The sequence below is a fragment of the Manacus vitellinus genome, unplaced genomic scaffold (genome assembly GCF_001715985.3).
Source record: "Manacus vitellinus isolate BGI_N305 unplaced genomic scaffold, ASM171598v3 scaffold_0_pilon, whole genome shotgun sequence".
NCBI classification, from domain to species: domain Eukaryota; kingdom Metazoa; phylum Chordata; class Aves; order Passeriformes; family Pipridae; genus Manacus; species Manacus vitellinus.
In genome coordinates, this window is record NW_021938789.1 from 42,352,137 (window position 1) to 42,375,871 (window position 23,735).

At 37.0% G+C, this 23,735-nt stretch overlaps 1 protein-coding gene across 1 annotated transcript in view; it reads left to right on the top strand.

The window, feature by feature from the left end:
* Window positions 1-23,735, top strand: part of COL25A1 (collagen type XXV alpha 1 chain) — a 306,323-nt gene that overhangs the window by 245,783 nt on the left and 36,805 nt on the right. Inside the window, exons 12-17 of the mRNA XM_029959490.1 lie at window positions 2,821-2,874; window positions 4,376-4,402; window positions 6,703-6,747; window positions 11,207-11,239; window positions 11,400-11,435; window positions 15,370-15,414. Coding sequence (XP_029815350.1) covers window positions 2,821-2,874; window positions 4,376-4,402; window positions 6,703-6,747; window positions 11,207-11,239; window positions 11,400-11,435; window positions 15,370-15,414 — 240 coding nt within the window. The remainder of the gene's footprint in view (window positions 1-2,820; window positions 2,875-4,375; window positions 4,403-6,702; window positions 6,748-11,206; window positions 11,240-11,399; window positions 11,436-15,369; window positions 15,415-23,735) is intronic.

The window sequence follows — 23,735 nt, forward strand, 5'->3', positions numbered from 1 at the left end:
TTATCTTCAGCCTTTTAAAGGTCAGCTATGCCTTTTGTTCATCTCCAAAACATTAACCCATGGGGCTGAAACATACTTATACAGTATTTTATACTCCAATTTACTCATACAGCACTTTGCATTCTGGTTTTAATATAGGCTTTGAGTAATAAATATATAAATAACTAAAAGTAACTAAATGGAAGGAAAATAATTAACTGTATTTCCTAACAGAAATATTTCAATGCCAATTTAATGCCACTATTTTCATGTCAAGAATCAAATCATCTTTTGGGACCAATATTGCTACAATAACACAGTATTTCAGTGTGTAGCATGGGAAAAACTATCAATCTACTCACCTTCAAAAGTTAACTACTGTTTTGCTTCATAACTACTTTTAGAATTTCCTAATCAATGAGAGGTCTTTCAAGGCTTTGGTCTGTTTTGCTCTTAGGGGGAGCTTTTCTTTTTTTTTTTTTCCTTTTTTTTTCTTTTTTTCTTTTTTCTTTTTTTTTCTTATTTCCTGTACATTTTTACTTCACATTATTACCCCCTGATTCCTTGTATGGACAAGAAAATAGAGTTCTAAAATAGGGAAAGTAATATTATAGGTATGACAGAAAATTATTTTAGTCCCTGTTCGTCTGAACATTAGAAACAGAATGATAATCACTTCAAAAACATAAAGCCACAAGGTCATTTCTGTGCTGTCCTTCTAGGTTTGCCTTCAATCTTTCCCATTCCCAGAGATAATTTCTGCTGTTCTGATGCCTCTGACTAGTACTTCCAGTGCCAGAAACGTAGTGTTGAGCATAGAAAAGTCGCATATGGGTCAGAAATGAGACTGTTGATATGAAGAGGGATTTACTATGACTAGGTGACAACCTGACGTTTTCACCTCTTTTTCAAAGAAAATAATTGTTTTGTTCTAGTTTTTCAGTCTCCATTTTGTCACAGTAGTAGCCCTCTGCATTCATAGCACTTTTATGTAAACCTGGGAGGAAAGGGCAGGCTTGGAACTTCAACCTTTTGATTAGAGATTTAAGCCCCATGAAAACGTCAGCCAACAGCAGCTGTTTGAAAATGAAGGGGACAGAAACAAAATTGTTTGGGGTGTGAGTATGAGGAGAAACAAGTGTATATTCATTGGTCCCTGCTGCTTCATTTTGTCAACTGGCAGTTTTCTTCAAGACCCTTTTAGGTCAATCCTTTAGGACACATCTAATCTCCCAGCTTCAGATCCTGACTACTCATATATCGAATGTCTGTGCCACTTTATCAGCCTTACAGCTATTGTAGTACAAAGGAGCCTTGAGAAAGGGCTGACACAAATGACTATTTTATTTCCTGTGAGCTTAATGATACCTAACATTTTTTCTCTGGCTTGGAAAATACCTCAATAGAGTTTTGCTAGAACCTCGAAGGTTTTGGTTTGTATTTTGAAACAACTCTTGATGAAATTAAAATGTAATTTTACAATGGAACTTGCTTTCACAGAGAATCAGAGTTTATATATCTGTGATTAAAATGAGACTGTGGAAATAAGAAAAAGCTAAGTCCTTTCTTAATAGAAGACTTTTATGGAGGATTACAAAACACATGTTGTTGTATTTGAAAAAGCCTTTATCTTAATTCCTCTATAACTTCTGAGTAGAGGATTGGTTCATCGTGTATACTAAGTTTGAATACTGTATGAAAATTGTTCACTGAGTTTCTGATACAAATTACTGTTTCTAATTTGGGTTGTATAATTGTATTTAACTTTTCCACATTTTTATACATTTACATAGCAAAGGGCTTGTAGAAGAACCTAGTTACAGGCTTTTTCAGATGTTTTTGTGGCTGTTATTTTTATGTGCTTTGCTATGCCAGAAGTGTGATGCGGTTTTGTACGTGAGGGTTATCAAAGAAGGTAGGTATTTGTTGTGAGACAGATATACATCTGCAAAAGGTTTTGTATAGTAAGCCCTAATTGTTTTACAATAAAGTTTAACCATTGTGTTATCATTTTGTCTAAAGTAAATATCTGTGTTTTTCCTGTAAATCTGGGATATAAACACTAAGAAATGTCTTTTAGGGTCTTGTTTTGGTTTGTTTTTTTCTTGTTTGCTTCTTTCTTTCTTTCTTTTGTTTGTTTGTTTTTAAATTTGGGGGAGGGAAAAAAATTGAAAATAATTGTTATTTGTTGCGACTTATGAAAATCATTTATGACTCCTTGAACTGTAGAAGAATAATATACTGTCCATTAAAAATACCCAAAAGTTGGAACATCGATGTAATTCTGAACGTTTTTAAATCTTTTAAAACCACTTTATAGCCAGTGGTATTAAAGTATCAAAAATGGTCAAGCAAAGTAGGTTTAAAAAATTAAAAGCTCTCTGTTCTTCCAAATTCTTCCATTTCTGAAATGGGCCCTTCTCATTTTATTTCATTATCTGCCTTCTGTATGAGACCAGAAGCACAAATGTCAAAATCATTTAAGATAAGCCTTTCTTGCAGATTTCTAGGTTTTAGAAAAGAGAAAAACATTGGCAGTCTTGCTGGGAAGACTATGCTTTTAAGGTTAATTGGCCAGATTTTTAGAATCAGGAGTCACAGTTCTCTTTTCTGTTTAGTTTGACATCTGTGTGTCTCTACCACCTTCAGTAGAATTATTTCTTGTCTTATATATCAGAGTTAATCCAACCTGATATAATAAGGCATTTTAGTGCCTAACTGTGGAGTACATATTCGCCGAGTCTTTTTAAATTTTGTTTATCATTACTTATCCAATATGAGAGTATTCATATATTTCATCATATCTTTCCTAACCTCATGTTTTGTTTTCTTTGCCTTTAGGGTGAACCTGGTTTGCCTGGCATAGCAGGAGAAAAGGGAGCAGCGGGGCTTAAGGTCAGTACTGAAAATGGATTAAAAACAGAAACACAGTATGTGAGTGCATATATAGATGACAGTCATGCTTTCCAACTTGGGTTTATATTCTGACTGGCTTTTAATGGTCTGCTCCTTCCAGTGATCAGTGCTGTAAGAGGCTTTGCACATTTCCCCATAAGGGAGCATATTCTTCTGCTGTGCATGTATAATCCCAGTCAGCAGCACTGACGCATATACATCCACTGCCAAGTGAATGCAATATGCCTGCAAGTGTTTGGGAATTTGGGGACCTTTTCGGAAGGGCTTTGTTTATGCCCCTTACAATGTGTTTCAGGCTTCTTTTCAAGAACTGCTGTGGTCAACTCTTTGACGAATGTCAGGGTTAAGTCTCGAGGGCTGATCCTGCTGTTATGGAAGTTAGCAACAAGCCTCATTAGGAGCATGTCTCAGCCTGTATTTGTTACATCAGTATGACTCTTTGCACTTATTTTATTGTTATATTATTTGTTCTGCTGTTTTAATATTGAACAAGTGAAATAGAACGTAAAGCTTACCATAACTTCATTGAAAAGAAAGCTCAACATGTCCAAGATGGTGAGATCTGTGGGCTTCTGTGTGCTAAATTCTAATCCCATCAGCTGCGAGTGTGTGTCTTTGGTGCACATGTGCTCCTCAGCTGATTCTGTGCATCATGCTGCTACTGACAGACATGCAAGGCAGCCTGTTTACATTTACTGACTCTCTGCTTGTCCGTCAGGAATGAAAACAAACCATTTGGGAGCATGACCTTTTCTTACTTTCTAACAGAAGCCAAATTATGGCAGTTGATGCTTAATTCGTAGTCGCAGCTGTAGTCTCTGAGTTGCCTAGCGACCACGAGCCTTCAGAAGGGGCAAATATGAGCCAGAGTGCAGCTCTGAGCCAGAAATGCAGAGATGAGTTGTCAGGGTCAGGCTGGTGTGCAAAAGTGCATTTGCAGTTTCTCAAGCACATTTTAATTTTGAAAAAAATAGTGGCTATAAGCCATCTTTTTGTTACATTGTTACAGAGAATGTAAGGAGCACTGAAGTCTCTTTACTCTGAAACAAAAGTAAGAATTAGTTTAAAATGGTTAAGACTTTCCCTTCACATTCAGACTTTGGGGTTTTCCTTTGTTCATTCCCAACATAAGGAAAACCAAATGTAGGAATTACCTACATCCTCACAGGCCACCTCTCGAAGACATACACCTGTTTGTCAGTGTTTAATCTGGGACAAAAGAGGAGGGAGGGAAGTTTTTACATGCAAATCATTAAGCTTTTAAAATTATGTTTAAGTTGTATTGTCCATTGAGGTCTATTACATTTACATATTCTATTGTTTATTGGAGATTTTTCTGTTGGATTTTATCATCTGAGGCATTGTCATCAGTAGTGACATAAGGGCTAGTAATTGACATACTAATGGTAGTAATACTAACACTTTAATTTTTCTTTGAGTTAGTAACTTATGACTTCTTTGCTTCAATTATTTTCATCAGGGTGACCCTGGAGAAAGAGGAGAAAAGGTGAGACATGTTCCCTTTCCTTTGTGGTGGTTCTGTTTTGCGTAACTGCTTGGAGAATTGCCAGTGCACTGACTCCAAGTTTAAAAAGAAAAAAACACAGCTAGTACCTAGAACTTGAGAGTCATTGAGCAGCCTTTAGAAGTGTCAGGCAATACCTACTAATGGAAGTTATTAATCTGTGATTACTGCAGTGGGATTAATCACAGAGAGCAGTGCGTTAAAAACTCATGTGTTAAAGGCTGCTGAGCTGAGCAACCATGCAACTAATCCTCACTATGGTTAGTCTCAGAAAATGATGAGCCTGTCTGAATAGAGATCCACACATTTCTCATAACTTGGTTTTAGTGCTCTGACATCTGTGTGGAATGAAATGATTAGGTAACAAGAGTGATAGCTACATAGACTCTGAATGATATCTGGGTAACCGGTTCTTCACACACTGAAAGTGCAATTCTCCATTCGTATTTGAATCAATTTAAGGAAGAGCAAGGGAATATGCCCCCATGATCTTAGACTGTAGACTGTCTGAAGAGGTACCAGCAGCACAAATGTTACACTGATTATGCTCTGACTTGCAGTGAGTTAGTGAGGAATTACTTCTCTGATGTCCACAGTCATGCCAAGACAAGACAAGGGGCTGGAACAAGCTCCATGCTGCAAAACAGGAGTATAATTCTGCTCTTCTGGGGAGGAGCATCCATGTACACACTGAGTTAGAGTGAGCTTCTGCATCTGTAGACAGGGGCAGATTGAGAATAAGGCATAATCCTTATTCTGAGTAGGAATCTGTACATGGCTTCATCTTCTTAAGTACATGGAGCCATGTTTTTTAAAAATAAGTTGCTTATATTGAGGTGCAATTTGCTCTTGAGAAATGTTTACCAATGTGTTTGCAGCTACAATTGAATTTCACTTCCAGATGTCTGTAAATCCAATTCATTTCACATTTTGAAAAGCATATAATAAAATAATCCAGGGAAATCTTGGAAGTCTATACCCCACATATAGAAGTATGTAACTGGGAATCTTTTTTCATGAAATAATTTCTTCTGTTACATTTGTTGAAGTGCTTCACTAATCCTATGTTTGTTTTCAGACACAAAAGGAATAACAATATACTGAATTTCTGTTACTTAAAATCATTGTATTTTTCCATAATTACCCTTTGTCTTTTCCTAAAAGTGTAATTACAAATGCCCTCAATGTGCTTTATCATGTCAAATGAACTTGGGATGACATTCCTAAGAGTTGCTGTTCTGTGTTTCATCGAGCCCTTAATTAAAGTGCTGCTAGATTGTTACCTAGTTCCCATTGTGTCAGTGACTGTGATATACAAATTGCTTTCTGTAATAAGTCTTTCTGAATGAAATTTCACATTAAGGTTTTTGGAACAATATGACAGATGCTAAATAAATACTGCTATTTGAATACCACTACTGGTTATCTGACCAAGAATAGGAATGTTTTTTTAGCCTACTTAGACTTAGTATTTATTAATATTTTTGGCATTTTAAATATTTCTTGCACTTCACGTGAACTTCAAGTCCCACAGGAGTTCTTGGCCTATAGTCTAACACACAACGTCGACTATTTGGTGTAGTCTGGACTTCTTATATGGCTATATGATTGTAAGTGGAAATTAGGTCTTTTTCTAGATAAATCTTTTGAAATTTTTCTTTAAAGAGTTGGGTTTTTTTAAAAGTAGAAAATGTCTACTCAACCATGAAAAAGTGTTATCTGAACATCACTTTTTTAACAAAAAGCAATGCATGGAATTTATGTAGAGATAACAGTCATTTTGGTAGCTCCTTGGAGGAGTGACATTCGGTGCATTTTTTTAGTTGGTGAATCATTTGAGAAGGACTTCAAACTCAGAGAGTATATACCATAAATTACTTGAGAATCCTGATAAAAAGTATTGGAATTGGGTAACTGTCATCTGAATTTTATTAGATGCATTTAGGTGAATGTCTCTGTGTTGAAAAAAAAAAAAGGATTGGCAATTTAAAATGCTGAATCATCATGAAATCATTAAATCATTCCTTCATTGCTAAACTGCAGTGAACTTAGAAAATTGGTAGATTATACTGACAGGTTGTTATTTGATAGTTTGATCGTGAAAGAGATCATGGTTGTAGTGAGGTCTGTATAAGACATAGACACTTCCTGACAATGTCACAAAGAGGCTGATTGCCTGGTTAACAAAATCAACTTGCTAATCATGTTGGAATGCTGACTCTTCTCTGCATGTTGTATGCTTACATAAAATCATTAAAATATAATATATATTTTGATTATAGGGGGACGCTGGAGAAAATGGACTGAAGGGTGACACGGGAGAAAAGGTACACTGCTTATTAGCAGAGAAGAAAATCTGTGCTTTAGGCATGCTTACAATATAATGAGCTAATGAAAATAATAATTTGATCAAAAGAAAAATGCATTTTAAGCTGATGGTTTTTTTAAAGATGAATGATTCGACTGAGTTCATTTTTATAAACAGATGAAAAATTGTCACTATTCTGTCCAACTAAGCATAAGATTTCTGACTTTAAACAGCAGTAGTTTAGTACAGAATACATCAGCATGTTTCTAACTCTTTGCTGAAATTTGCATCATACAGAAGCTTTGGTCACAGCCTGTCAGTTGGAATTAGGTCTGTTGAGTTGTTGCCATTTCTGATATACCCTTTAATTTTTCCCCTTCTGTGTTTCCCTCATAGAGAAGGGACCAAACGAATAAGTACAAAAATTATGGTATTGTGATAGGTAATTTCCCTCTAAAATTGGCTGCTGGACAATCAGGAGTTGAAGATAAAAACACACTTTAAATCTGTATCCCAAGTGACAGCAATAATAACCTCACTTGATACCCTGCTGGTTCATTGTTGCAAAGTACCAAGATGTTGTAGAAATCACTAAAGAATAGACTTTGTCAAAATTTTTATTTTCCTTAGTTGCATTTTAGCACATAGGAGACTTGTGCTGTATCACTGAAAAAAAAAAATTAACATGTATTTTCAATGTGGTTTGCTTAAACAAGTCATAGTCTTTAGCAGTCAGGGTAAAGCGTGTGTTGCACAGGAGAAAGGGTCAGACATATTGATCTATTCTGGCCATCACTTTTGAATTCATATGCTTCTAAAAACATTTACTGTAGTGACTGCACTTCGGCAGAAACATAGAAATTTTTTCTTGTACCCTCACATATGTAATGCTTAACCACCTCACATCAGTTCAGTACAAGGAGAAATTTATGATGGATTTATCAAACTGGTAAGGATTGCCTGCAAATCCCTCAGGACCTTTGGATGCAGTAAAACTACACTTTGAAGAGCACAAGGATTTTTTGGGGTATATTCTGAAGTCAGTAATTAAAAACAGACATCAGATTTAACAATAGTCAAGTTATTTGATTTTCGAACTTCATTTAAATAATACTTTATCTGCAGTCATGCTTATTAACCCAGATGAAAGTCTTAAGAATCTTACTTAGTTATACAGTGTATGCCAGTAACATAATCTTGATCCACTTTTATGTGGTTTAAGAATATAATCTGTTAGAAGTACGAGATTGTTGTTCAGGTAGGTAGTTCTGCAGCAAGTAAATGGGAAGTTAATAATCTCTCTGGGAAGCCTAGTGCTGCTTCACTTGTTGGTTTTCTACTTTATCAGCTCTGAGAGTGAACTTGCATCCACTAGAATGCCCATACTGCACTGTGATTAGCAGTGTGCACATCTCCCTGTTTCTGCCCAAGTATAAAGTTTTAAATATTTCTATGTGAACTTTCAGCAGTTTGGCAATCTAAGTGGGACCAACTTGTGGAAAATATAGATCATCATGAGACTTCTGATATTGCCATATCTGAAGAAATTTCAATAAACCTGTTGACCTTCATAATGCAGAAGTCTCCCATCTCTTCTGGGTTTCATATGAGTTTCAGAGGTGGAGTGGTGACATGGAAATATATTCTGTTTGTTTGGAGTGCATTGCTTTAACTATAACAGATTAGTATCCTCTGCATTAATTTTTGCAGGACTTTACAGAATTGTGACTTTGTTGATTTTCATTATTTTTCCTCCATTTTTCCTGCCTACAAGACAGTCTGCCACCCAGAAAAAAAAAAAATAAAACCAAACAAAACAAAACAGTTCTTATAGGAGAGCTGCAGCTTAAAGTTCCCGATAGACAACTCTGCAAACAGCACTTTCTAGAGAGCTTAGGAGGTGGGTTTTGACAGATAATTTAGGAGTAAGTATTAAACTTGGTGTCATTACAGTACACTTGAGCTACTTAACAGGGTTTGTATTCTTTCCTGTTCTTCAGCATAGGAGAAGGTTTTTGCTCTATGATCATTATGTGTAATTCAGCATGAGTTTGCCCAGAAATTGCTAATCATTTAAGTGGCAGAGGAAATCAGAATGACTGTTTCAGACACATTTAATAAATATGCTCAAGAAGTAGACTTGACTTTTTTCCTATATTTCTTTTTTATTTGTATTTTTGTCTGTATTATAAGACTTAATAAGACTCTTTTCAAAGTGCGTTTGTAAGAGAGCTGCTGGATGTATTCAGAGATGAGATAAGTCTGGTATCCACTCAGTTCTCAGGTGTTCAGCCACATACATGTACAGACCCTTCCTGCTCAGTAAACAGCATTAATTTTACATAAATAAATGCAGAGAACATTACAGTAGATCATAATGCTACACATATGCTTAAGAGATTTAATCCATAGTTCACAAAAATTAAAAGCATTTCTTTAAAGGCTTAATAATGTTTCTGTGAGATAAACACTAAGTTTTATTTATATGGTGAGAGAGAGAGATACCAGGTGACAACAGTTTCAGACTTGCTTTAGGAGCAGGTTCCTGTTTGTGCAATTAATGTAGTTTTGTTTTCTCAACCACTGTACCTAGTGACTCTCAGATATGTGGACTTGGGTGCTTTATTCTTGACCTGAGACTTTAGAATTAAAGTGTCTTTGTTGAATTGTCCTACTTTGAAGACAGTCTTAATGCCAAACTTGATTTCTGTATTCTTCCACTGTAGCCTTGGTCCTTAGAAACTACCAAATATATTCCTTCTTTTCACGTGTTCACCTGCTAAATTTTCTTCATTCATGGACTGTTTGACTTATCAGTGAATTGAGAACATGCTGTACTGTAATTTTTTCTTTAATCTGATACTAATTTTTATTCTTGCATGAAGATGTCTTGTAACCATTTTGTGTCTTATCTTCTCTCTATCCATCATTACCCTTTAAAATGTTTAACTGGCTAATGTGTCTTACCAGTTGCTTTGCCACTTCATAGCTATAAAAAGTCCTTGAGGCTTCCAGTTGTACATGCTTGTAAGGGATATTAGCAGTATCACTCATACGTGTCTATCAAAATGAGGCAGCTCAGGTTTCCATGCATGTATCAGCCCTTCATAATACTGATTTTTGTGTTTTCTTCACACAAGAGCAAGCTGCAGTAGCTGTTACTCCTGTTCTTTAAAGGATAATGAGCACGTAAACTGGTACAGTTTAATTTTGTAAGATAATACCAAAGAGACTCCATACCCAAACCAACTTTAAAGCAGCGGCATTTACAGAATGCTTCCTGCAGCTTCACTGAAACATCAGGAATGGGTATCCCTATTTGTATTTTAGCACAGAGAATATTAAGCATTTATATTTTGCTTATGCATCTTCAAAGTACATTACAGTACTGACTTCTATTCTACCTATGTAAATCACTAGCAGGCTGTGGGGGAGCTTGATATTTCTGCTATGTAGCAACTTGTTACTTCCAGCAAATGATGTACATTTATTTTGAATAAGGAAACAATTTTTCAAATTTATTTTCAAATATATAGTACTCTAGCCATCTTCAGTAGTATATAGTTTGACTAGAAAACCTATCAGTATTTTTTTTCTTTTTTCTTCAACGTGTTGTTTAAGGAAAAGAAAACAACTAATTGAGTGTACAAGAATTTTAAGTATCCTGTGACAATTGTAGAAAACTGGAAGCTAAAAGCTTCCTTGGCCCAGTCACTCACTGATCCTCTGTCCTTGTACTTATCACTGCCTATCAAATCCAGTCAATTCAGTGAAACACAGGCAAATCTTTTTGAATTCTAAATGCCTCCTCAGAACAGAGACCTTTCTTGAATATGTAAATTACCATAGCTAGCTCATCCTGTAAGGTATAACACATCACTGCATTGATCTATCAGTTTAAATATATTTCCTCAGCTAAAGTGCTGAGGAAATAGAGCTATGACCAGCCCTGATGGAGATAAACTCATAAGTCACTGGGGCTTTTTTTGAAGGTGAGTCTTCATTAGCACAAAAAATTTTGTCAGTTGAGACCTGACACTTGCCATCTGTAGAATTAGGTCAAAATCATTGCTCATATTCTTTGCAAATAGCAGTAAATTATTTTTAATGTAGATCAGCAATTTAGAGATGTCAAAGTGTGTCCCTTCTTCTGGCTTTGTGAAGTGCATTTATACAAAATCTGCAATTACTATGTCTACATTATTAGTTGTAAAATTTGAGGTTAACTGCTACACTGTTTGGGTGAGTGAAACTAAATCTCTCTGCATGATCTTGACAACAATACTGTTCCTTTTCTGAGTCACACTGATTGAATTCATTAGTTAAATTCCTGTGTAGCCGCATGAAGAACAGGCAATCTTGCTGTATAGTTATTTTACTGTATAATGTTGCTGTAGTCTTACATGATTTGTTATAAGTGTTTCCTGGAAAACTGTATATGTAATAAGTGTGATTATTTCTTGTGGATTTTGTATCAGGGTGACCCTGGTTCTTCTGCTGCAGGAATCAAGGTATGTGCTTTTAAAGCAGTTGTGAAGGTAGAAGAGGGGTGGTTGGTCCATGTTACTTTGCAGTGTCACAGACACTGTGGATATCATTAATGTTATGGTTTTCTACATCTTTATCTTTAATTCATTTATTCAGATCTCATCTTTCATCTGTTTCCTTTAGGGTGAACCTGGTGAATCTGGACGGCCTGGACAAAAGGTATTACTTGGAATTGTTCAGTTTTCCTTTTCTGTTGGATTTGTGATAAACGATGTTACATCAATGTTACCCCTGGCCCCTGTACTCAGATTAGCCCAAGGCTGTACAGTTTAGCTGACCAAGGCCTGTACATATTTGGTGTATGTTCATTTTGTATTTTAAAAAAGCACAGGAATGATGATACTAATTAACATGAAAAGTGATATTAGACTAACCCACCTTCCCTTCTAGCCACAGCACACTTCTTGTATTGAAAACCTATGCAGTTGCAGCTGGCGAGACTAACAAAGAATGGCTCTGTTCCTTCAGTGATCACAAGCTAACCCTGCATGTTTGACTGACTATTAACCTTCAGACTATGGTACATTATTACATCTCATTAGGAGGAAAATAAGTATTGACTAGAATCTTTTTTCACATGTACCTGTTAGGGAACAAAATAAGGATTGGCAAGAATCCCTTTCATATATTCCTGTAAGGGGAATCAAACTGTCGGAGGCATGTGGTATGTTTGGAAGGACATAGACCAGGTAATGCTGCTCTGTTCTTCCTTCCAGGGGAAGAAATACCCCTGGGTGCTGTGTGGCTGAGGCTGCTTCTGCAAGTAAAGGTTCTGCAGGAGTTCTAATGACTCTGTGCTGCATGAGGCCATCTGAAGCTGGGGAATTTGCTCTTTGAATCCATAGTACATCAAACAGTAAATGCTGTGCATTCAGCTCCCTTTCATGAGAGTAGGAGGCAGGTCCTGCAGGGAGAACAAAGACACAATGAGAAAACCAGATTTTTTGAATTGCAATATTTGGTTTCCCTTGAGAGCCATTGGTACCATTCTTACCTCTTACAATATTGAAAATTAACCACTGCTGCCAGAGTGGAGCAGAGTCCAACTGCAAGTTCAGGTAGCAGATATTCCAGACAGACAATCAAGAACTAAAATTCTATATAATGGATGGCAGTACAACCGTTTTCTAATACTCGAGGTCTTTTGGTGACTAAGCAAAACCCCAAACCACATATAAATAAGAAATAAATAAGAAATTAAGTCTTTTTGTTTGAAAATTATAACTGTCATCAATTATAGGATACTAAACAAAGACTATTATGGTTGCAAACGCAGTTCTTTAGTAAAATACAGTTTTAATTAGGAGAGGTAATCAAAGTTGTTTAAAGCTGTCTAATCTACGGAGTCATTTAGTGTGTGCATTCTGCATTGCATGCTTTGCTTGGGTAATAAACCAGAAAATGCACTTAAGAGCCTGTGGAGATTCATACTGTCATTAGGTGGCTGCCATGGAGGCAAAACTAGCAGTGATTTATCAGCAGGCTCCTCGATCTCAGTCCCCGGGCACTCAGGTTTGATCTCATTTAGGCAGCATGGATGAGCGAGGGGTACGCAGCTTCTTGTTCACACCAGGGGGGACTTAGTGTGTTCTTTCCATTCACATCATAAGCTTCCACAATGCCATGTTCATGTCCCAGCCCAAACCAGCAGCTCCTATAATGCGCTCATGCAGCGTACCTCCTCCAGACAGATGCCCCACGTCTGCTGCTCTGCACACCTGCTTAGCAGGGGTTACCCCACCAGAGATTGGGGGGGGGCTCTTTTTCCAACTAGAGGCGTGTCTCTGCCATCTATGTCATCTGAATACTTTTCCCTCTTCCTGAATACTTGTCCCATTCCTATTTCCTTCCTGTATCTTCTTTTCTTCCTCTCCTTCTAGTTGTTCCTTATCCATCTTCTAAGGACAGATATATATTGAGCTGCCCACCTGAATATTATTTACATGAAATGAAATGAAATGAGACAGTATTTTGGCAATCTGACAAGGCTGCTTTGTGCCATATTGTGTGATTGTGTGCAGAGGTGATAGGATGACCTGCAGTGCCAAGCTGAGCATTATGAAATAGAGTTTGTATACAGCTTTGGTTTCTTTAAAAATAATTCTTCCCATAAATTGTACTCAGATTTTAGGAAGAGTCCAGAAAAGAAAATATTATACATTCATCTACAATACCATTTGTAGTTAAGAAATAGTGATTTATTTAATTGTGTTTCACATTGTTTAATGTATCTTTGAGGGACATTTTAATTGTTTTAGATTGTGACTCTGAACTGGCTTTGCTGGATTCCTTCTGCTTGTTATGTGTGAGTCTGTCAGGCTTACCTCTGTCCCAAGACTAAATAGTGACCTACGACAGCAATACTGCTATATTATCAGTTATAAATATTCAAATGCTGTGCTTAGAAGTGAAAAACAGTGTCTCCACAATTAGATGAGAAAAGTTCATGGTTGTAGTTTTGTATGTATGGCCATGCAAGAAATGTTTGGAGTTAACATTTTGTTAGTGCAATAGAGGCCTTTTAAAGGATTATTCTTTTGCAAGAGTGATAACCCATTTTCTGCTTTAGAAAGTGTTAGTGAACATACCAAAAAATATTAGTGTCTGTTGAAAATGGCATCCTAGCCTCTGTTCTTCTATCTGATTTTATAGTTAATATTTTGAGACTGGAATCTTTCCTGTGCTTTTAGGCAATTTGAACAGTTAGAATTTTGGAGAAACTAAAATGCACAAAGATGCTGTTATCAGATCCTTCTGTACCACTTGAAAATCACTCCATTTGGTAAAGTGATTTACAACCTGTCTATTGTGTCTTTCAGTTTGTGGCAGAATGTAATTTTGTTATGAGCATTTCAAGTCTATTCAATATTACTGCCTCAAAGAAGTGTTTTTGGGTACAGTAGTTTGATGAACATCTATCTTATGTATACATGTGTTTATGTTTGTGTATGTGTACATGTGTTTATGTGAGTGTAGGAATGTATGTAAGCATGTGTTTACACAGACATGTAAGATATTTTAATAGCACAATGTGTATGAATCAGCCCAAACCACAGAGTTGAAATCTGTATTTCTATAAAGCTCAGGAGTGTACAAAATCTGGGATATAGTTCAGTTCATTACAAAGGTAAAAGTTGGCTTCAGAGTTCAAACCTAAGCTTCCAGAAAGTTCAGGGAATATTCAGATCCAAAGTGCTGGTTAGAATCCACCTCTGTATTAAAATAAAATCTCCAACCTTTAAAATAATGATTTCTTCACATGTTATTGCTCTTTTTTTCCTCTTCATCATCTTTATTTCCCTGGACAACATTTTTCCATTTAGCTGATATCTCAAAATGACCATTTGTGAGAATGTTGTCATTCTTGTCTTAGACTAATTTCAACTTAATTTCAAAATTAATACATTCAGTTTTGAATACCTGTTAAAAAACTACCCTTGCAAATGCAGTTCTGTAGGTCTTTTAATTGCAATTTTAAATAAGCAAGGCTTTTCTGGGTAAAGCAGTAAAAGGTTACACTCACACTGTCCTTCATGGCACCATGTATATTCATAGATAAATAGCAAGCTCTGAAATGATGTTATGGATAGCTCCATAAAATTGATGGCCCAGTTATAATTATGCAGTCCTGCTTGAATCGTGCAATTTAAACTAAGCTCTTCTGAATTGCTTTGTAGCTAAATCAGGCAGTTACACAGCACAATATCTAGCTCAGAGTTGGGAATGGAACAGAATTAAACATCTGTCGTAAGTATGGAACTTAAATGACAGTGTGTAGAATGAACCAGTGCTGCTTGTTTTCTTCCCTTTTGCTGAAGGCTAAGGAGAATTCATATTTGGCTTTCCTGACATGAATTTTCAGTCTGGGTGTCATCTTCAAATTCAAGGTTCCCAGAAGATACCTAAGTTCTTAACACAACTCCTACTCATTGTACATTTAAGACAGTCAGATATTTTGAAAATATCGGTCCTGCTGGAGCTGACCAGCAGTCATTCGTGCTCTTTTATCTTCCTGCACAATTTACAGGGGTGTTCGCTGGATAGTGACCATAACTGAATAATGTCTGTAATATTATGTAATTTTCCCATGTAGGGTGAACCAGGTCTTCCTGGGCTTCCTGGACTCCCTGGAATAAAGGTAAATAAACTTTGTATCTGTTGTATTGGGGGGACATCACAAAGAGGGCAAACTGCAAGAATTTGGCTCAAATGGACTTGCTGTGCTTGTCTTACATCTTCTGAGTCTCTGGTATTAAACTAGGGGTTGGCATGGAAATGTTTCACATGGAAAATTGATTAAGTGTCTATGAGTAGGCAAACAGTGTATCTTACATTATAATGTGAGTAGAACATTGCATTCTAGGTTTGGGGTTTTTTTTAAATCTAAAATAGTAGAGGGTTTTATTTTTTTTTTTTTTATTTAATGGAAGAGTCTTGTCATCAGAGTTTTATTTGGTTTCCACTTTGATGTGTGCTTTCCAGTAGCAATAGTCTACTGAATTTACCAAGCCTCCAGCCAGAGAACTGCATTAATTATACACAGGATGTGGAGAACTGGTTCTGTCAACAAAAATACGCTGTGCTCCATTACACAGCAGTGATTTCCACTGACAAGTCAAAATGTTTTAGTAAGACTCTTGTCAGTATAAGGTACAGTCCCTGACCCAGTACCTGGTTTAGTCTCTGGCTTCCAGTTTGTCTGGAATCTTTAGGCAAGTTGATTCAAAAGACACGTGGTTGGTTGAGTTCTACGTAGTTGCATTGGGAATTGCAGACACTTGCGCAGTTTGAGCTGTGACTGTATAATTCTGCACAGAGCAAGTGAATTCACATATCCTGAGTGAGTACAGATTAGAATGATCGCTTTTCCTTCGTGGAAAAGACTGTTCTTTCAGAAAACAAAATCTTTGCATTCCAGCATGGGCCTGTGTATACCTCGAGGAGATAGCTTTTATAATTTCTCCCTCCTGTAACAAGGAGGATAAGTCAGAGACTAAATTCTTGTCCATCGTGGTAGGATTCAGGATTTATGTAATGGAATGTAATATTTGCAGCGGTTTTCTTAAGGGACCTGTGAATTGCCACAGCATTGAAGCATAATGTCCCTTCTGTGTTCCTAATGAATTATGGGAAGAATTGAATGTGCATATTAGAGTCTGTGTGTTGTAGCAGCTGAAAATACAGTTCCCAGGGAGGTTGTTCGTTTTCTGCAATACTGAATCCTATACTGACTAGTGAAGATCATGTAAGAAGAGAGTCTTGTGTGGTTAAACTATTTTTACAAGGACCTTTGGCAGCAATCCCTATTCTATTTACTTTAACTGTGAGCAAAGAGTAGCTCAGTTGAAGGTCATTGGGGCACTTGCCTGGGGCACTCATCCTGGGAACAGATGCCAAAAGCAAGTGGAGTTGTGGCTGGTCTTTGGGGTTTCCATCTTCATGCAGACCTTGCATGTCCATGAATTTAACCAATAAATAAAAAAGTCTACATCTGAGCGTCTGCTCTGGGAAAATTATTTGTTGGCAGTAAGGCTGGCTCAGAGGGGCAGCTTTTGAAATCACCTGAAAGGCAAAAAGTGAAGTGAAAAATGGATGAAGGGTGGGATTTTTGCCCAGTGAAACTTGTTTCCGAATTCAGTGGGTACAGTGGAAAAACAGTGCAGTTGCCTGCAGAGTAAAATGGAATCACTTGGTCAAATATTAATCATTTAGGGAAGTGCAGTCTTCTATTTAAAATCTAGTCCAGAGGGAGACTGGTGGTGTTTCAGTACAGAAATTTCATCTAGTGCAATTCTGCGTTGAGGTGGCTGTCTGCGCCAGAGATGGTGACAAGCAAACTAGTAGAATGTGCATAGGAGAGAGCAAAGCACATCTGGTCACATCAGGCTTACAGGATGGGTGTTGTTCGATTCAAGGCATTCAACTCTATGTAATTAAGCAGTCTGTAGAAAAAAACCTGGATTTTTCTGTCACTGAAAGATATGTCTGTGGCATGATAAGAAGTAGCAGAAACCAGAGAATGGCTGGAGTTAAGACAATGGACAATCCTCAGCAAAGAAAAAGTAGTATTTGCCCCCTTTTCTCACCCTCTGTTTTAACTAAGATTTATGTCCCACCATGGGAAAATCATCACATCAATTTCCAAAAACAACATCAGCATTATCTTGTGGAGAAACAAAGTTCCGGGGAACTGGTGTTGATTGAAAGTTTCTTTGAAATAGCAGTGACAGGATGAGAAATTTGAACATGGAGGAAACCCAATTGTCTGGATTTGCAATCACTTGGTGCCATCATGTTGTTACCACACAAAACAGAGAGGAATCCTATTTGTAGCAGTGACTTCCTTATGGTCTTTTTTCTTTTCCTTTTTTTCTCTTTTTTTTTTCTGTTTTTCTTTTTTTCCTCTCTCTTTTTTTTCCCCCTGATCGATCTTTGTTGTTGATTACAGTATTTTCAAAGATTTCTCAGGACTTTATAAAACTCTCCAAGATAATGTCTTTGCTATTCTCTTAATAGTGATATGCAGTGATGGTATGTGTAATGCGAAAGAAATAGTACAAACCTCTCACAATGTTGTTACGACATCTAGGAACTTGTCACAATATGTAAGTTTCCATACAGGAAGTTTTCCCTAGCAAACGGATGACAACATTCTTGTGAATTTGCGTGCCAGCCCAGTAGCTCTTGGCAGAGATTTTTCAGACTGTTTCCAAACTTTGTGAGAGGTAAAGAAAAGTAGATCAAGATACAGGAATATTCTACACACAGAAGATTCCTGGATGTAGTTCTTAAATGTTAAATAGTAAGTTCCCTTTTCTTTAAATCTCTTAGTTGAACTGAAATTTGCTGCCTTGTGAATTAATCTCTGTGGTAGCAGAGCGTATTATGAAATGTTTTAGGTAACTGTAAACATACATAGCACTCTTTACACATGCTAAACCAACCTATGAAAACACAAATGCCATGCCAGGCAATGGACCATATCTGTCCAGCTACATCTCATCTTTCTTCTTATGGTTGAAGAAGCTTCCCAAGACATTCAGTCCAGTGTGCTTGAACATACATAAAGGATTAATAGGTACTAATCACTGAGAAAGTTTCAGCTTCTTGTAATGCCATTTCAATTAATTAATCAATGTTTCTGGGAACCTGTTAGGACTTGGTTGAATGTGATACTGGAGTCTGAATGAACAGCAACATTGGATGGACATGCAAGTATCATATCTGAATGCAGAGTATGCAGCAGGGTCTTTTATTACTTACTTTTCTAGACCCATTCACTATGCACATGCGGATGTTTTGAGAGTTCTTCCTGTTCCTTTTTGATCTCTCCTTGTCAGTTGGTGCCATGGAGGAAACATAAGTGCAGTTAGTTGTCTCCAAGACAGTGAAGAAGCTGTCTATGACAGACTGGAGAAACGTTACTCAAGCACCTGTTGCTGTTTAGGAATGGCTGGAAACTTAATGAGCCCCTGAATGTGTTCCACCCTGTCACTTGGGAAGCAAGTAAGGCACCTAAACACAGAATATTAACTCATCGCTCTGCTATCCCCGAACTGATGCCAAGCAGACACAGAAGCCTGTCTGTGAAACACAAACTTCATATATCTGTTTTATCTCATAACTTTTGTGGGAAGATACTTACAAAGCAGCACTTGCTTACTGTAATGTAATGCATACCCTTATTCATTCTAATGTCAGACATCTCTCAAATCCATTGCATTGCATTTTCTGGAATTTAGGCTGTACAGTTCTCAACCTCTTCACTGAGTGAGAAGCCTTCACAGAACACAAGCCTCTTCTCAGTAGCAACACTTTATGCAAGATCTAGATTTTCAGTGACATTCCTGGCATTTGTCCGTCAGTTTTTAAAACAGATACTGAACCAAAGCTTATGAGTGCATATAAATTTTTATTTTATCCTGTTCAAGCAAACAGAACTGCTGAATGATTTGACATGAGAAAAGACAGGCTTCTTAGCCCTTCTGCTTTTGAGAGGTAGGGAAAGCTCTCTGTATTCAATAGACTTGCCAGTATGCAACATCTTTTATCTTTCTGTACAATTACTTTGGGTTGAATTCCCTGGGGCTGTGCTTGAGCAAGGTTTCAGAAGAACCTGGATAGGGATATGGGAATTTGAATCAAGTTTATGTCCTTTTTCTTTTTGTGAGAGCAAAAACAGTTTTAATTTTCTTCTGTGTTAAATTTCTTTTTTTTTTCTGTACCTACTCAGAGATCTTACCCTGTGACTTTCAATTCCATGCAAAGGCTGAAAACCTCTCTACTCCACAGAAATTATTTTTTAAACTCTCGAAGAGTTATTACTACTTTCACCTAGTTAGTCCTGTTACAAAAGAGAACTTTCAGAGAAAATGAGAGACACAATTTTCTAGCTGGATGCACAGAAATTAATGTCCTGTTTAAACTCTTGTAGAAAAGAGAGCAACTTGTTGAAGCTTTTGTGTTTAGATATTACTCTTATAATCTGGCAACAAAATTAAAGGAAATCTGAAGTAAATGGTAGCTCTAAGCATTTCATTTTGGAGTCAATGCCATTCACCACCTACAGGAAAGCTCTGCAAATTCCCCTTTCCTTGCAGGAGTTCTTAGGAAGGCTGTGCACATTTACCTAATGCATTTTTTTTTTTGATATTTCCATTCTTCTTCCTGTTTTTCTTCCTTGTCAGTCACTGTTAACAGGAAACCTACAGGGCCTGTCTCTCTCTCCATTTTCTCCAGTACTCAGATATTCTTGCCCATGCTTCAGTTCATTTTTATCCAATAGGTCCCCATATTCAGAATTCTTTCTAGCCTGGACTCAGGAGCTGGAAAGGACCAGCTGACTTTGTGACAGGCACCTCCAAATCCTGAATACAGAGGTGTGCTGAACACATTAACTGCAGCAATTGGAATTTGAGGGAATTAATTTCTCTCTGATATGCACTTGCCTTAGCTGATATATATATATATATATATATATATGGAAATATTAAAGTGTGAATGAATTTCCAACCTTTCATTACTCACATACAGTGTTCTTGAAAGCGGGTCATCTGCCTGAGCAGAGGGAAATGCGTAGTGTAGTATAGGTTAAATACTGAGTAGTAAACTACAAGAATGCATGTTTTGGGTGCAAATGGGAACTGATCTAAAAATAGAGGACTTAATATTTGCATTTGGTGGACTGGTTTTCAGAAGTAGCTCTGTGCATGGGTGGATAAAATACATTACACAGTTGTGCAATTCATTTTGAGTATTCACTTTCCAGAGTGGAAGTATATATACAAACATATATCTGTACGTATATGGTTACACATCTTTGTTCCTTCATTCCTAGCTCTCTGGTTTCCATGTTTTACAGTGGTAATTGCTTCCATAGGGTAAACATGTAATTTCTCAGAAATAATTTTGAGAATCAAGGCCAAAAAAATGAAATCATCATCGACACTGGATGGTATGCATGTGTCAGGAGTATTTACTGGAGGATTCTTCAAGATATATGCAGTTCTTATTAATCTGTCAGAAACTATATCCTCCAAATCACGAAAGCTCTCATTTTCTCTCCTGGAAAAAACTAAAACCTAAGTAACTGAAACACAAAATGTTGTTTCCTCTAAAGCTATTACTAGCTGGAAGATTGAGCTTCACAGCATATGTTTTATGGCATAGTTTGATTTTTCTTTGTACAACAACAACAAAAAAAATCCAAATCTAAAATTTTGAAAATAGTTGAATAATTTGACAGTCCATCATCCTGCTGTTTTGCAAAATCAAGAATTTTGTCATCCACAAAGAAAACGACATCAGTAATATGAAAGTATTTCTTGGCCTCAAATACACATTTTTATAAGGTCAGAAAATGAGGGCATGCCATTAAGTTCTTTATCTTTCAGAGTAGCAATAAAAATTTGTGAGATTTGTTATCTTAACTGTTTTTTAAAGAAAACAGTATGAGGCCAGACTCTTCATCATTTAGCAGTTCAGTCGCTGCAAAGAATTAAAAATTGGGTGCTCGTTACAAAAAGTTTCTTTATTCTAATCCTCAAAAGTAGTTATCATGCTGACTTGAATTATAATTAGCCTTTAAGTAAAAAAGTCCATTATATGATTAATGCATGCAGAATTAATCAGAATTATTACTGGTTCTGTTAGTACCCTCCCAAAGCAACATACTTGCTAAGCAGACAGAACTTAAAAGCAAGGCGAAAATTAGGCTCACTAAAAAGCAATATATGTCATGCAAATAGGGGCTTGTTATGAAGCTTCAGGATTTTAGCCAGGTTGTAAGGTTTTACTTCTCTAACTCTAAATGAATCATAAAGACTAAATACGCATTTGGAAATTCTAAACCACAATTGTTTTTCTAACTTTAGAGACTGATTAGGGAGTAAAGATATTGTTTCAAATGCGATGAGTGAGCCAGACAACCTGTTTTAACTGGCAATTTCTGGAGCCAATTCTGAAGTGATGTGAAAAGCCTTAAGAAAGACCTTATAAAATGGGGTTAGGGTTTTTTTTCCTTGCACCTTGTTCATTTCCTTCTTAGGAGCTGAATACTCTAGCGTTCCTGAGAGCAAAATTCCCATGGACATCAGGCTATATATAAAGTCCCTCTAATACCCTTCACAGTGAAAAAGTACTCTCTGAGTTGTACAGTCTAAGGCCAGCTGAATTTCTGAGAAATTCACTGGAACTAAGTGCTGCAAACAGAGGTAGGGCATGAGCAAGCACGGCTTCATCAACCACCACGAATTGCTCTGTTCCAGACTCCTGAGAATTTAGCCCTCAGTCCTCTCCAGAGCGCAGGAGTTGCAGTATTTTGGTTAGATAGCAACCTCAGAAATTAAGTTTTAGGGCAGCAGAGGGCAACTTACAGAAAATCAACACAAGCAGCAATGAACCAAATCAATTTAGTATAACTTCATATCTGTTCTCCAAATTGTCTTGCATCTGGGTTTGGGGTTTCTTTTGCTAGCTCTTCTATGTATCTCCACCTTTGCAGGATTCTTTCAGTAGAGTTAGGCAAGGAAAAGGCATCATGCTATTTTGTTTTAAATATGTCTACAAGTGAGCCAGGGTAACACTGAAGACAAGCATACCTTGGTCTCTTTATGTGATTAAAATGAGGACCCTTCCATGTCAGTGCTTGTCAGAAAGGACACTTTGGGGTCTCCCAAGGTCTGTGACTACTGAAGAATTTACAGGCTGGCCCATGTCAGACACAAGAATTTTTGGAGAACCATGAGATCTATAGGCTGGAGTTTGGAAGCTCCAAGCCTGTCCAACGCTGTGTGTTCAAGCGTGGTCATGGTTTTCCTTAAGCCCACACAGTTGGGTTTTCTGTGTATGGAAAAGGTGGGGTGGATCCACCTTTCCAGAATCTTCCATTCTGAATTGGAGGACATTCTGGATGCTTTGGCATGGTTTGCCAGCTCAGAGGTGTGCACACACAAGTCCTGATCTTGGTACATTCAGACTTCTAAGAGAATGCCGGGGAAAGGTGTGTGTCCTGCCTTGTGGCACACCTACCGGTCAGCCCAGGAGGTCCAGAACTTCCATGGTCTTGGCAGACATTGAACAAAATATTCCAGGACCAATGAACTATGTAATAAAGGTAAGAGTTTGACATTTAAATTTCTCTGGCTAATTCTAGTGCATAGCACTAGATAAGAGTAAGGATGGAAATTACATTACTCCTTTCAAATTCATGGACTGAAGGTTTGTTTAGTTGCATTTCTATAGCATAGAGAACATAATATAGTAATCTCTTGTAGCTGAGATAGGAAGGTGACGCTGAGACTTACAAGTAGGATAGTAATTTCAGAAATGGAAGTGAATTTATTTCATTGTTGCAGGAAAGTTGGTGCTTTGGGTACCTTCCTGTAGCACAGGTTTCTTTTTTAGGCAAACATTGATCTGGATGGGAAAATGTGTATTATGGTCATTAGAAGAATAATTGCAGAAGGAAGAACCTTCTGTGGGAAAACAGTGTATCCAACAACTACTGTTCTCTGATGATTGCTTGTATCAGCACAGAGCTGTCTATTTCAGACACTGAGAGTGGATTAGGTCTGTCTGTGAGAACAAAGTTTCAAGTAGTGCTAGTGGTGCGTGTCTCAGCTGTGCGATGAAGGCTAATTCTGACCAAATATAGTATTTGAACTACGTTGTGGATAAACATTTGCCAAATTAGAGGTGTTTCAAACAGCAATCAGCATTTCAAATGGTATTTCAACTGTTGCACCTTTTTTAAGCATAAGTCCAAGTTTTAGCCAGTTATGGGTTCCATAAAACTTGAAGATGACAGTGAGCATGAACTTAAATGCATCTTAGGGTTAACCTCTAATATCAAAGCTAGTCTCTACCTCAGCCCATAAATGCTTTGATCATCATAAAACCAGTTATGAATATGTCTAGATAATAATCCTCATGAAACTTTGACTATCCTCTGAAGTAAAT